General features: G+C 44.2%; 1 protein-coding gene across 1 annotated transcript in view; it reads left to right on the forward strand.

Annotated features, from left to right (window-relative positions):
- The window catches only part of SHCBP1L (SHC binding and spindle associated 1 like), a 1,202,144-nt gene that overhangs the window by 746,243 nt on the left and 440,228 nt on the right, over positions 1–15,673 (forward strand). The window contains exon 6 of the mRNA XM_069233348.1: positions 8,077–8,182. Within this exon, the coding sequence (XP_069089449.1) occupies positions 8,077–8,182 (106 nt within the window). The remainder of the gene's footprint in view (positions 1–8,076; positions 8,183–15,673) is intronic.

The raw sequence follows: 15,673 nt of genomic DNA on the forward strand, positions 1-15,673 counted from the left end.
AAAACATTTTAAATGCTTCTCCTTAGCTGCTGTCAACAAATCCTGCTATGACTCCTCTTCCCAATTATTTTTACAGGTCTTTATTACAAATGCGTACTCACGCCTAGCGCTAGTTATCAGATGTCTATCTTTAGATTTAATTGCCTTTAACAAGCTACACTTAGACTCCCTACATGCTTTGCCGAACCACCTATGGTGGGGTCCAACTACTGGATGATTATTCTCCATAACAGTTCTGGAAAAAAGATCCTTCAAATTGGAAAAAAGGTCTGTGTGCAAGGCCATGAACTCATTGGGGGAATATAAGCAAGAACCATCCATTAATTGGTGGGTTGCTACTAAATCAAGCATTTTCCCCCACAATTTTCTTGAACTTTTAAAACAATCCCACGCTTGTTAGAGGAGACTACTAGGGGGGAAATGGCTTCATAAATATTTAGCATATCTATTTTTTTTAAATAAGCCCATCATGTGACTAAGATTGGGGCATGATCACTATTATATTGAATACCTACACAAATATCTTTAATAGTGAGCCATATCCTCACATCAATGACCACATAATCTAATGTACTACTATAAGACCTTCTGAAAAACTTGGTTTTGCAGGAGAGTCTGAGGGAAAACGCCCATTCATGGGCAAAGGCCATGTGTTATCATGAAGTCTATAACCTGCAAAGCCCTTCTACTAGTTTTGGACTGTTTCTTCAGAGAGGAAAAAAGAGGAATATTCCATGATGCGTCTTCTAGTTGCGTGATCTTGGAAAATACATAGTTCGGCTCAAGTGACACATTTAAATCCCCAGCAACAAAAATAAAATGCGATATTATGTAAGCTGACACCAAAGCATTCAACACCTGAATAGTTTTTGACAATTGATTAAAAGGACTTGGCCTATTGTAAACATTAACACACAACAAGGGGAAGCCTCGCCTTTGCTGAAGAGATAAAGCCAGTATATCATCTGAGTCCACATAAATTTCTCTAATATTGCCCAGGTCTGAATTTCTGGTCCATATAATAAGGCCCCCTGCCGCTCTCCCCGCCAGGGGTGGTCTGGCTTCTTTGCAAAATGAGTTAAACCCTTGTCTAAAAACATTAATAGTAAACCAAGTTTCCTGGAACAAGCAAATATCAAATGTGTCTATAAACTCCCCCCAATCTGGGTCATCTAATTTGTTGCGAATTCCAGCCAGGTTCCATGTCAAAAACTTTGGAGTTAAAGTCTCCCGGGCTATAGGGGCCTTCCAGAGGGATGACGAAATACAAGATCTAACATGGTTCTCCCTAGGTGATAATTTAACCATAGATGCATCAAGTGCATCAAATGCTAAAACCCTACTCCTAGGAGAAAATAACTCTGAATCTGAGACCCCTTCTGCCTGCAGGTTAACAATATGAGAAGATCCACTACTATCCCAAACAGTTGCAGACAAGGTCAGTCAATCAATATCTGGAGCAACAGCTACTTGTACCGGCCTCCCTGAATTAGTCGTCGCGTTCTGGCAAACACGCTCCTTCTTATCGACTAAGGCAGGGGTTTCCTCAAAAGTGGCTAGAGGTTCATTTCTCTCAATTCAAAAGCCATGGTTCGGGGCGGGAGAATTCCTCCTCAATGAAGAATCATTTGCAGGCCAACAGCTTTTAAAACAAATATTTTAACCGTTTTGCAGGGGGTTCCGCGTCTCCATGGATAATAGGCCGCTTACCAGCTCGGACACAGACAGCACTAGCTTTATTGTGTCCCAATGGCCCACCCTCTCTGTGTAGCGCTGCGCTGATATTATATCCGAATGGATGACGGAACCACATTGTCTGGTGTGCCATATCCAATGAATAACCTTATTTATAAGTGAGGCACTATCTTCATGTGCATTAGGCGCTAAAGGAGGGACTCTGCACATGAGGATTGGTTAACCACTACCCAAGGACTTGAGTGTGGTTTGCACAGTGAACGGTTCCCATACCATTTTGGTGCATGTTCGAGGAATTATTGGAGCACAGAGGTGACTTTTTGTGCCAGAGGGACTAATAGGACTAGTCTGTGGGCCTCTAGTATCCCGGTCAAGATTGTCACTCGGGCGAGCAACGTTCTTCTTCCTAGCACCAAGTTCTTTGATAGAAGTGGAAATAGGATTTGACTCTGCCTTATACACAGGAGCAATTTCCCTTGTCAAGCTATTAGAACAAAGAAAGGCCAAAACCTCTGTCATTAATGTCTTCAGTTCTTTTACCTCTTCTTTTAAATCTGTAACAAGGGCAGCCAAATCCTCCTGAGGATGGGGTATAGTAGAGTGATGACTTATAGGTCGTAAACTTAGATTAAGGCTACCCAGTTCTTCTGCTTGGGCCTGAGGCTCCAGTGGTAGAAAGCGGTTGGAACAGGGGATGTCATGTACAATCACGCTGCCTAACAAAGGATTCTCTGAGCTTATCTGGGATGTGCATAAATCCCTGGAGCTTGTGTTTGGTCCGTCAGCCTGTGCTGGTAGTGACCTCAAAGTAACACCGCTGTTGGAAATATTTTCCTTGCCCTGGGATTTGACTGACAGGAAGGTGGTGAGTAAACCATTTTTCAATCTTTTCTGGAGGTCTTTCTCCTTTTCAGTCAGCAATGATTCCACTTCCTCAATCAGATTATCAATTTCATCAGTTACACAACTAGATTAAATGTGTGGCGTTTGATGCAATTTAGGAATTGTTTTTTGAGCAGTGCCCACCGGTGGACTACACCTTGCCTTGCGCTTCCCCATTTAAAAAAAAAACAAAAAAACTTAGCTATACAAAAACGACTGTGGGGCAAGATTTAAAAAGCGGCAAGCAGCAATGCATCGCAGGGATAACTCCTACCTTAGGGCAAAGAGGGATTGCCCAGCCTGGCCTCAGTCGGTCTCAGATGGGCACTGATGGGTCCGCCATTGGCCCGGGCTTTGCCCAGACGCAGCCCGCATTGCGGGATACCGCGTCGCGCTTTAATCGCTCGCGTTCTGGGCTCCTCCCTCACACAACACCAACAGGATCCTGGGACGAGAAGTCCCTCCGGGCAGCACAGTTCTTTTCCCCTCGTTGCGGGATACCGCGTTGCGCTTTAGACGCTTGCGTTCTGGGCTCCTCCCTCGCACTCCACCAACAGGATCCTGGGATGAGAAGTTACTCTGGGCAATACAGTTCTTTTCCACGCATTGCGGGATACCACGTTGCGCTTTATGCGCTCGCGTTCTGGGCTCCTCCCTCGCACTCCACCAACAGGATCCTGGGACGTGAAGTTACTCCGGGCAACACAGTTCTTTTCCCCGCGTTGCGGGATACCGTGTCGCGCTTTAGGCACTCGCATTCTGGGCTCCTCCGTCGCACTCAACCAGCAGGATCCTGGCACGAGAAGTCCCTCCAGGCAGCACAGTTCTTTTCCCCGCGTTGCGGGATACTGCGTTGCGCTTTAAGCGCTCGCGTTCTGGGCTCCTGCCTCGCACAACACCAACAGGATCCTGGGAAGAGAAGTCCCTCCGGGCAGCACAGTTCTTTTCCCCTCGTTGCGGGATACCGCATTGCGCTTTAGGCGCTCGCGTTCTGGGCTCCTCCCTCGCACTCCACCAACAGGATCCTGGGATGAGAAGTTACTCTGGGCAACACAGTTCTTTTCCACGCATTGCGGGATACCGCGTCGCGCTTTAGGCGCTCGCGTTCTGGGCTCCTCTCTCGCACAACACCAACAGGATCCTGGGACGAGAAGTCCCTCCGGGCAGCACAGTTCTTTTCCCCTCGTTGCGGGATACCGCGTTGCGCTTTAGGCGCTCACGTTCTGGGCTCCTCCCTCGCACTCCACCAACAGGATCCTGGGATGAGAAGTTACTCTGGGCAACACAGTTCTTTTCCACGCATTGCGGGATACCACGTTGCGCTTTAGGCGCTCGTGTTCTGGGCTCCTCCCACGCACTCCACCAACAGGATCCTGGGACGTGAAGTTATTCCGGGCAACACAGTTCTTTTCCCCGCGTTGCGGGATACCGCGTCGCGCTTTAGTCGCTCGCATTCTGGGCTCTTCCCTCGCACTCCACCAGCAGGATCCTGGCACGAGAAGTCCCTCCAGGCAGCACAGTTCTTTTACCCGCGTTGCAGGATACCGCGTCGCGCTTTAGGCGCTCGCGTTCTGGGCTCCTCCCTCGCACTCCACCAGCAGGATCCTGGGACGAGAAGTCTGTCCGGGCAGCACAGTTCTCTTCCCCCTTAGTTTAAGTATCCATTTAGCCTCACATTTGCGCAGTTCTTTAATCCTATCTCCCCATCTAGGTGACGGAGTGACATGTGTTATGCCAAATAAATCTGATACAAGGACTGTCAGATTCGTCATGTTGAAAATTGAAATGAACAGCAAGGGGATAGCTGGGATTGTAGTTTCTAATTGCCCTGATGTGTTCTTGGATACGTTCCTTGAGAGGGCGTATAGTGCTGCCCATATATATTAATCCACATACACAAATGATGCAGTAGACTGTGTATTTTGTATTGCAATTGATGAATTGCCTAACATGGTAGGTGGTTCCTGTGTTGTGTGTCAAGGGCAGGGTTCTGTTGAGTGCAAAATGGCATGAGTTACAATAGCCACATTTGTAGAAACCAGCAGGTTTATTAGGTAACCACATTTGTGTGTGAGTAGAGGAAAGAGGCGCTATAAAGTTAGAACATAGAATGTTTCTCAAAGTGCATCCCCTGCTGTGGGTGATGGATGGTGTCTGGCCTATAATCTTCCCCAGTCTGGAGTCCAGAAGTAGCAGATGCTAGTGTTTTTTTAGTATACGGAACAATACACCACAAACTGGACTAAATCTGGTAATAAGGGAGATATTCTTTCTTGAGTCCTTTCTAGTTTTTTTGTATCCCCTAATGAGAAGTGTGTTGCGCTGTTTTGAAAGTGTGCGTTTACTGGCTTTTAGAATTGTCTCTTCTGAATAACCTCTGTTGTGAAAACGCTTTGCCAATAGTCCCATTTATTGTGTGAAGATCTCGTTATCGCTACAGTTGCGTCTGGTTCTTATAATTTCGCCATATGTAATGGCCTTGATCTGAGCCATGGGGTGCGCACTGAGTGCATGTAGAATGGAGTTGCATGCAGTAGGTTTCCTGTATATCCTAGAAGAGATTTTGTTATTGGTAATGTACAGGAGAAGGTCCAGGAACTCTATGTGTTCACTATCAACCTTGTGTGTAAAGGTCAGGTTGAAGCTATTAGTGTTCATGTGATCTATGAGTGTGACTAGGTCCTGTCTATTACCTGTCCAAATGGTAAGAATGTCATTAATGTATCTTCCCCAGAAGAGAATGTGTTGGGTAATGGCGGCAGGGCAGTTAGACCAAAGGTGTTGCTTCTCAAATTGGCCCATAAATAGGCTAGCGTAAGAAGGTGAGAATTTGGAACCCATTGCCACTCCGTGGGATTGTATGTACGAGAGGCCCTCATGTAAAAACACATTGTTCTCAAGGAATAGTCTTATGAGGTCACGTAGCATATTAGTATGTTCATAAAGTGTGGCATCCCTGTTTGACAGTGCCATTGACAAAGACTCTAAGCCCCGTTCTAATGGGATGGATGTGTGTAGGGAGTTCACATCTAAAGTGACGAACCAGCAATCCTCTATCCAGTCAATGTCTTCTAGTTGACACAGCAGATACCTGGTGTCTTGAATGAAAAAAGGTAGGTTACGTACCAAAGGTTGTAAAAAATAGTCAATGTACTCGGAAATGTGTTCCGTTGGTGAACCTATACCCGAGATAATAGGTCTACCCGGAGGGAAGATTCCTGATTTGTGAACTTTGGGTAATATGTAGATGCAAGGTGCACGTGGTGAAGTGTTATGCATGTATTTGTATTCATGGTCTGAGATGAGACATAGATCTTTCCAATACGATAGTCTGGTACCTATTTCTTTGGTAATCCTGACAAGGGGATTGTCTAAGAGGTGTGTGTATGCATGTGTATCTCCCATTTGTCTGTTTATTTCCGATATATAGTCACTTCTGTTCATTATTACCACGTTGCCTCCCTTGTCAGCTTCCCTTATTACAAGATCAGTGTAGGTGGATAATTGATTAAGAGCCCCACGTTCCGTAGGACTAAGATTGTTTTTGTAACTGAAACCCTTAGTTCTGTTTTTATCTTCCAGATTTAATAAATCAGCACTGACTGCTTTGTAAAAGATATTGATGTTGTTGTCCGGTGGTAAGGTTGGCATAAAGGTTGAAGTGGGTCTAAGCCCACAGTCCAGATCCAAATTGGACTGTGTGTTTAAGTGTTCCAGAAATTGCTCAAGACTAGGAGTGGAGGGAGTTGGAATGTCAAGGTACATAATCGTATGGATGTCTTGAATGTCCCTGATTGTCCTGTTGCAGCTGGGAAAAGGTGTGGTATTGTTCCTTTCGAACACTGGTTTGTCCCTAAAGAATTTTTTAAGTTTAAGGCGACGGATGTATTTGAATAAATCAATATGGATGTTGTTATAGTCAGGTTTGGAAACAGGACAAAAACCCAAACCTTTGCTCAATAAGTTTATTTCATCTCGGTAAAGGACATGGGTGGACAGATTGATAAATTGTACAGTGTCATGATCCAAAGTATTGTCATATGGTATGCCATGTCTATATACACACCGGTTTGTTTTTGCTTTCATGTCTACCATTCCAGTATTAATGTTTATAAATAAAACTCTGTATTGTATATTACTTACAGCCTTGATGAAATCACTGTTGTGACGAAACACGTGTTGGCTGTGCCTGTTTGACTGTATTTCTGGATTTACGTGAATTGATCCAAATAAACAACTTTCTGGAACACCAAGAAGAGTACTGAACAATTCATTAACAAAATTGCTACACGCAAGCTTGTACCTGTACTCTCTTATTCCTTACTCTTTGAGTGCTGTAGTCAATCCTGTTTGCACCCTGCACCCGGCCGCCCCAGGCCGCTGAGGGTGTATGTTTATTGCCTACTTCGGTCAATTCCCCCCCCCCCCCAGTCTCCCCACCCTCCCCCAGTGGTGGGTGTTTGGGGTTAACTTGAACCCCAAGCTGTGGACTCCCTAAACCCCACATACTGGAACTGTAAGTGTTGTACTTACCTGTAAAACCATCTAACTTTTCTTCCCCCCAGGAACTGTTTCTGAAAATTGCACAGTGCCAAGTTTTAAAGCAGATTATTTCCAATATTTCAAAAACTGTATATCTTATTGATTTTAAACAAAGTACTGTTGATACATGTGTGAAATACGAATCCATTGAAGTACTTACCTGCAGCTTGAATCTTGTAGTTCTAAAAATAAATTACGAAAATATATATTTGCTATATAAAAACCATTTGTCTGGAGTTAATTTATTTAGTGTGTGCTTCTTCTGTTGTCTGTGTGTGTACAACAAATTTGCACTGCCCTCTGATAAGCCTAACTGCGCAATCACACTACCACAAAAGAGGGCATTAGTATTATCTACTTTAGCCTCTGTTAAGCCTCTGTGGAACCACTGGACTATGTGCACACTATATCTCATTTTGATATAGTATATACAGAGCCAGCTTCTTACAAATATATAGATAGATAGATAGATAGATAGATAGATAGATAGATAGATAGATAGATAGATAGATAGATAGATAGATAGATAGATATACATTTATATTGCTCCAGGGTCCCCACACATGGGTGGGGCTGTTCACTGCTTGTGACATTGATGAGGATTCCCCTAGAAGAGAACTAGGATTACAAGTATGCAATTTATTATTTCCCTCTTTTTCAAGGTGTTTCCGGATCCCACACATAGCCAGGAATATTAATTTGATGTCATATTCAGTCTTTATAAATTTCATAAGGATACCACTAAAGCACAACTAATGTTACGGGTAGTAAGCTTTTCTATTTCTCCGTCAAAGCAGAGGCGCTTGCTATCTTTAATATCATACAATACATTTATGCAGTGGTATTTTTCAGAGATAATGTATAACCCGCTACATTTCTGTGTCTTTGAACTGAAGTTGTCTAAATGCTGTTTTTGTACATTTACTAGATAACAGTTAAGGTTATGTTTTTATTCAGGGCCCATGGACCTTTTTTTCCAAGAATTCTGAGACGAAGGAAAGGGCAGCGAGACTTTGGGAAAGTTGTCACGCACATAGTGGCAAAAATGATGACCACAGACATGGTGAGGATTAACATTTATTTTTCTGTGAAAACATCTCCCATTTTGTGATGGAATGCGAACTGCTGATCAGTCATTCTTTCTAGAACGTGGTTTTTCAAACACTAGTAATAGTATGCTCCATTGCAACATAATAATGGCATACCTAGGAAACCAAGTATACATTTTGTGCTGAATAGGCTATGAAAGCTGGGAAATCAGTGCAGTGGATGTATTGTTTGTAGAAGTCAAATTAATATATAAGTAATTACTTTTCGTTAAGTTCATTATATTCCTGTGTGGAAGAGAAAGAAACAAGTGTGCCCTTCAAGGCATTCCCAGAGCCCAGGAGAGGCTACTCCTCTCAGGCCCTTAACACCTATTTCCAAAGGGAGAGGGTGTAACACCCTCTCTCAGAGGAAATCCTTTGTTCTGCCTTCCTGGGGCTGGGCTGCCCAGACCCCAGGAGGGCAGAAACCTGTCTGAGGGTTGGCAGCAGCGGTAGCTGCTGAGAAAACCCCAGAGAGCTTGTTTGGCAGTACCAGGGGTCCATGCTGGAGCCCCGGGGATGCATGGAATTGGCACCCCAATACCAGATTTGGCTGGGAGGGACAGTTCCATAATCTTAGACATGCTACATGGCCATGTTCGGAGTTACCATTGTGAAGCTACATATGGATATTGACCTATATGTTGTTCACGTGTGTAATGGTGTCCCCGCACTCAAAGTCCGGGGAATTTGCCCTGAACAATGTGGGGTCAGTTGTTGCCTTTGCAGAATCCCCTATCACGACTTTAGTGTGTTTCTGGGGTAGTAGTGTAACTTTACTCCTACTTTTCAGGGTCTTGGGGTGGGGTATCTTGGACACCCTTAGTGTTTTCTTACACCCCCAGCGACCCTCTACACACTACACTAGGCCTGAGGTCCATTTGTGGTTCGCATTCCACTTTTGGAGTATATGGTTTGTGTTGCCCCTAGGCCTATTGTATCCTATTGCATCCTATTGTGTTCTACAGTGTTTGCACTACTTTTCTAACTGTTTACTTACCTGATTTTGGTTTGTGTGTATATTTTGTGTATTTTACTTACCTCCCGAGGGAGTATCCTCTGAGATACTTTTGGCATATTGTCACTAAAATAAAGTACCTTTATTTTTAGTAACTCTGAGTATTGTGTTTCTTATGATATAGTGCTATATGATATAAGTGGTATAGTAGGAGGTTTGCATGTCTCCTAGTTCAGCCTAAGCTGCTCTGCTATAGCTACCTCTATCAGCCTAAGCTGCTAGAGTACTACTAATCTACTAATAAGGGATAACTGGACCTGGCACAAGGTGTAAGTACCATCAGGTACCCACTATAAGCCAGGCCAGCCTCCTACAACCTTTCATTTTTTAAGCCTTTATAGAGGCTTGTGGTTTGTCTGAACGAAGTGAGTCCCAAACAAGTAGGGTCTTAGCTTCTTCAGTGCCCAGACCACAGGAAAGGCCTTCCTCTCAATGGCAGACCAACAGTTTTCTTTAGGGGTCAACTACCTGCTAATGAAAGCAGCAGGTTGATCGTGTTCCTCTGATTTAAGTTGTGATAGAACAGCTCCTACCCCTAATTCAGAAGCATCTGTTTGAACAATGAATTTTTGGAGTAGTTTGGGCTCTTCAAGACAGGTGCAGAGCATATTGCCTGCTTAAGCTCCTCAAACGCCTTTTGACAGCTGCCTGTCCACAATACCTTTTCAGGCATTTTCTTACTGGTGAGGTCATTAAGAGGGGCTGCAAGGGAGCCATAGTTCTTAATGAACCTTCTGTAATATCCAGTGACCTAAGAAGGCTCTGACTTAGGTTTGTGTAGTAGGGGGAGCCCAGTCCATAATGTTCTGAATGTTCCCCTGTAGTGGTTCAATCTGTTCCCCACCTACCAGGTGGCCCAGATATACTACTTTCCCCTGCCCTATCTGGCACTTTGAAGCCTTGATAGTTAGGCCTGCCTATTGCAGGGCCTCCAAAATGTTCCAGAGGTGGACCAGGTGCACTCAAAGATTCCAAACCTTCTAGGACTGTATTCACCAGCCTCTGAAAAGTGGCAGGTGCATTTTTCAAACCAAAGGGCATAACTATGAATTGATAATGCCCTAGTATGGTAGAAAATGCATTTTTTGCTTTAGCATCCTCTGACATTTTGATCTGCCAATACCCTGTAGTCAAATCAAAGGTGCTCAGATACTTGGCAGACGCCAGTGTATCTATTAGCTCTTCTGCCCTAGGTATAGGGTGAGCATCTGTTTTGGGGACTGTATTAAGACCCCTATAGTCCACACAAAACCGCATTTCTCTCTTTCCTTCTTTCCTATGGGGTTTGGGGAGAAGCACTACCTGACTGGCCTGGGGCTGTCAGAAGCCTCAATAACTCCAAGGTCTAACATTTTCTGCACTTCTGATTTTAGGCAATCTCTGACATGGTCAGGTTGCCTGCTGTTATGCCATTAATTGTGTTTGACCAATGACTTTGTGTTTCACCACTGCGCATATTAGTTGTTCAATGTTCATCAGTAGCACATTACATGTTGTATTCAGTTTAGCTGCCTATTGGCTTTAACATGGCATTGGACATTACATTCTGTATTCAGTTTAGCTGCTTATTGGCTTTAACGTGGTATTAGACATTACATTTGTATTCAGTTTAGCTGCCTATTGGCTTTATCATGGAGTTCGACATTGCAGTTGAGACATTGCAGATGATCTGTTTTTCCACATGGTAGACCAAGCTGTGTTTTTCGTATTGTGTTCACAACGAACCCTAGCTTGATAAGAGAGCGTATATTTTGTGTTTTCCTCTCTATCCAGCCTGGGAACGAGCGAGGTTTGGAGACTCTCCAGCTCTTGTTCTGTTCCCACTCTGAGCCAGCATGTTTTGACTGAGGGGCCTGTTAGCAGGCTTTTACGGTGTCCCTGGGCAGCAGCAAGGGGGAATTTTCCAGGACTTCAGTCAGCAGCGGATGTCAGCTGCCTGACTTCCCGTTTGGGTGGAAAATCTCTTTCTCGCAGTTGAACAGGAGTCATCAACTTGCAGGCATGAGAAAGATGACGAGCAGTGATAGGCCCTACGGTGATGAATTTTGACTTTTATTCTTTGCTTTGAAGTTATGCTATAATATAATCACATATATTTGCTTTGTACATTGCAATTGAGAAGTACTTTGATATATTTTCCTTTCATTGCTGTGACTACTTTTAAACCTGTGCTTCCAACCTACTAATCTTGTCTCTCAGGAACCTTGTGGTGAAGTAATAATAAATGTCTTCTTTAAACTAAGAGGTGCATTCCAGAGAAGTTTTGTCAGCTCGGTCATAAGATAAGGAAAGCAAAACATTTTGGCGTGCGTTGTCAGTCTAGGAGTTGAATTGGAGATTGGAGGTGCACGATTTAAAAGTGTAATTGTTTTTGTTTGTTTAGAGAATTAAAGAAGCACAGCAGACCATGTTTGAAAATGCATGTGAACTTAAACTGCCTTATGGTGCTGTGAGAAACATGATTCCTTGTTTATCAGGACTTTGTGAGTCCTGGGATGAGTGCTTGAATAAAGCAAAACTGCTTTCATAGTTAGAGAATGTGATTTTTGAAAGAAATGATGTCCCTTTTGTTCTTGACAGAAGGGTTTGGATACTTTTGTCTGCTTATAGAAAAATGCATGAGAGATGTAGGCAGTACATGAAAATAAGAATCTACGTGAGCAAATTAGCCAGAAGAAATTGTTGCAAGATAAAACTGAAATTTATAAAGCTGTTGCAGGAGAATCTGGCTTTTCCCATTCCAGTAATGAGGAGGTTAAAAAAGGTGGGGGCCAGTGTGAGTCTCAGGAGCAGAGCGTAGATCTCCGTGCGCAGAGCAGCCCACGTTTTTTTGGCAGTAGTTCAAGTGCATTCCATAAAAGATTACACTGAGCACGAAGTTGAGAATGTTATATTCAGACCGCTTTTGCAAAGTACGATGTGTAAAATTAATTCAGACAAGGCAGAGGTACTGTCGCGAAATGTGCAGTTTCTGGAATTCAGTGGAATCCAGAAAATAGACAGATGTTGTCACAGGTAAAACTAAAGATTTTAGAGTTTCTTACTATTTGCACTAAGCAAGAGACACTGAGGGCCTGATTCTAACTTTGGAGGACGGTGTTAAACCGTCCCAAAAGTGGCGGATATACCACCTACCGTATTACGAGTTCCATAGGATATAATGGACTCGTAATACGGTAGGTGGTATATCCGCCACTTTTGGGACGGTTTAACACCGTCCTCCAAAGTTAGAATCAGGCCCTGAGATTCACAAGCTTGTTTGATTTTTGGAAACAGTATAGCCCTCATCTGAGTAAAATCTTAACACTTTGATACAAAGTAACTATGAAAAAACATGAGTTTGAAGGGAGTGAGAAGCAGCTGCGTGCTTTTGATTTTGGTAAATGAAATAATTCAACAGACTTTAGATTTGTGCGCAGTGCAACAGGGAAATACTGATTTACATGTAAATCAGGAACAGGGGAGGACAAGGGTGCCCCTGGAATTTTGGATTAGAAAACTATCTGACTTTGTGGAGCGCTGTACTCCTTTTGAAAAACAGCTTTTGACTTGTTATTGGGCTCTAGTGAATACTGAGCAAATGACATTAAATGATAATGTAATTCTGAAACCTGAACTATCAATCATGCAGTGGGTGATGAGTTCACCTAAATCTCACAGTTTAGGACAGGCTAGTATCATACTTTGGATCTGGTACATACAAAACAGGGCTCAAGTAGGACCTACAGGCACTACAGCCCTACATGAACAGGTGTCACAAGCCCCTTTACAGGATGAGGTGAGGGCGCAGGGAGTACCACAGTTAAAAGAGTCACCAGTGAAATTGAGTGCACCATTTGAATTCTTGTCCCCTGAGGATAGAAAGCATGTTTGTTTGACTAATGATTCATTGAAATGCATGAGTACTAAAAGACAATGGAAGCAGTGTTATACAATCCAGTTACTGAAAAGTTGTCTACCACAGGAGAAGGAAAAAGTAACCAATATGCAGAGTTGCACAATGTGTGTCAGACTTTAAAGCAAGAGCTGCTTGAGACGTTTCATTTTTACACTGATTCTTGGTTCACTGCCAAATGGTTAGCCGTTTGGTTTTCCACATGGCTTGTACATAACTGGTTCAATTCCTTTGCAGATGTTAAAGAGAAAAGTGCAAAGTCAGAAGTGTCAACCCAGAATTCTGACTTGGTGGGGATGGCTAAGTGGGTGCACCAGAAATGTGGACATCTGGGAAAAAAAGCCACTTACAAGTGGGCAGAGATTAGAGGGATGCATATTCCCTTAGATTTGATAAAAACTGTGATTTTGCAATGTCCAACTTGTCAGCACACACAACAGAGATCTCTCCCACAAACAGTCAAATATCAGTTGGGTTGAGGAAAGTTACCAGGACAGATATGGCAAATTGATCAGGTTTTAGAGGGAGTGATTGCTGTAGATTACCAAGGAGAAATCCAAATGATGCTGATAACTAGAAGAGAATCTGATTCATGCATACAGATTGGAGACAGAATTGTCCAACTTGTCATAAGTGCAGTGAATGGAGGTTTGGTAAAGAAGTAGTCTGCCCCAGCCCTTCTGACAGTGCAAGGAAAGGGAAGCTGTGGTGCAGCAGATAAAAACCTCAGTGCTAAAGTGTGGGTTGAATCCCCAGGTGACCCTCCAGAACCTGCAGAAAATATAGCAAAGGGTCCCAACAATGTTCTGTTAATCATGAAACCAGGACAGGAAAAATGGGAACATATTCCAGATGACAAATGTTATTTGCAAGAAAAGTCATCATTTTTTCTTTTGCAGATCCTACTATGAGTCACCACTGACCATGGGTGTGCTGTGTGGTCTCCCTTCGGGTGTTTGCATGTGGGGTCGGGGGAGGGACCGCACCCCCAACCTGAACCTGATTGATTAAAGAACAAACCCCATGGATCCATTTTGCGCAACTGGCACCTTCAGTTCAAGTTCTACATGGGATCAATATAAAGTCAACTTGTTTGATTACATTCTTCCACTGGAGCTAAGCAACATTGCTGGTTAACTGTCTGTTTTTCGTGTTGAAACCTGACTTTCACTTACATTCCAGCAAACCTTTCAGGTGGACCGTGTACCTTTACAGGAGTAGAACTCATGCTACATCAACTTGCTATTTTAGAGACACTATTCAATCTGATTTGCTTATAATGTTTTTTATTTTTTTTGTTTTTGTTTGAAATAAGAGGAATGTAAACAAAAGTCGTTGGTCATAGGGTGGAGATGTTATGCCATTAATTGTGTTTGACAAATGACTTTGGCGGTCATTCTGACCCTGGCGGCCGGGGACCGCGGATGCACCGCCAACAGGCTGGCGGTGCATCCAGGCCAATTCTGACCGCGGCGGTAAAGCCGCGGTCAGAAAAGGGAAACCGGCGGTTTCCCGCCGGTTTTCCCCTGGCCTGAAGAATCCTCCATGGCGGCGGTGCAGGCAGCACCGCCATGGGGATTCCGACCCCCTTCCCGCCAGCCTGGTTCTGGCGGTTTTGAACGCCAGAACCTGGCTGGCGGGAACAGGTGTCGTGGGGCCACTGGCATGGGCACTGCAGGGGCCCCCTAACAGGGCCCCACAAAGATTTACAGTGTCTGCATAGCAGACACTGAAAATCACGACGGGTGCAACTGCACCCGTCGCACCCTTTCCACTCCGCCGGCTCCATTCGGAGCCGGCATCCTCGTGGAAGGGGGTTTCCCGCTGGGCTGGCGGGTGGCCTTCTGGCGGTCGCCCGCCAGCCCAGCGGGAAACTCAGAATGACCGCCGCGGTCACGGTCTTCTGGCGGTTCCCGCTTGGCGGGCGGCTCCCGCCGCCCGCCAAGATTAGAATGACCCCCTTTGTGTTTCACCACTGCGCATATTAGTTGTTCAATGTTCATCAGTAGCACATTACATGTTGTATTCAGTTTAGCTGCCTATTGGCTTTAACATGGCATTAGACATTACATTCTGTATTCAGTTTAGCTGCCTATTGGATTTAACGTGGCATTAGACATTACATTTGCATTCAGTTTAGCTGCCTATTGGCTTTATCGTGGAGTTCGACATTGCAGTTGAGACATTGCAGATGAGCTGTGTTTTTCCACATGGTAGACCAAGCTGTGTTTTTCGTATTGTGTTCACACCGAACCCTAGCGTGATAAGAGAGCGCATATTTTGTGTTTTTCTCTCTATCCAGCCTGGGAACGAGCGAGGTTTGGAGACTTGGCCACTCTCCAGCTCTTGTTCTGTTCCCACTCTGAGCCAGCATGTTTTGACTAAGGGGCCTGTTAGCAGGCTTTTTACGGTGTCCCTGGGCAGCAGCAGGGGGGAATTTTCCAGGACTTCAGTCAGGAGCGGACGTCAGCTGCCTGACCTCCTGTTTGGGTGGAAAATCTCTTTCTCGCAGTTGAACAGGAGTCATCAACTTGCAGGCATGAGAAAGATGAC

Source organism: Pleurodeles waltl, chromosome 4_2 (assembly GCF_031143425.1).
Source record: "Pleurodeles waltl isolate 20211129_DDA chromosome 4_2, aPleWal1.hap1.20221129, whole genome shotgun sequence".
NCBI classification, from domain to species: Eukaryota; Metazoa; Chordata; class Amphibia; order Caudata; family Salamandridae; genus Pleurodeles; species Pleurodeles waltl.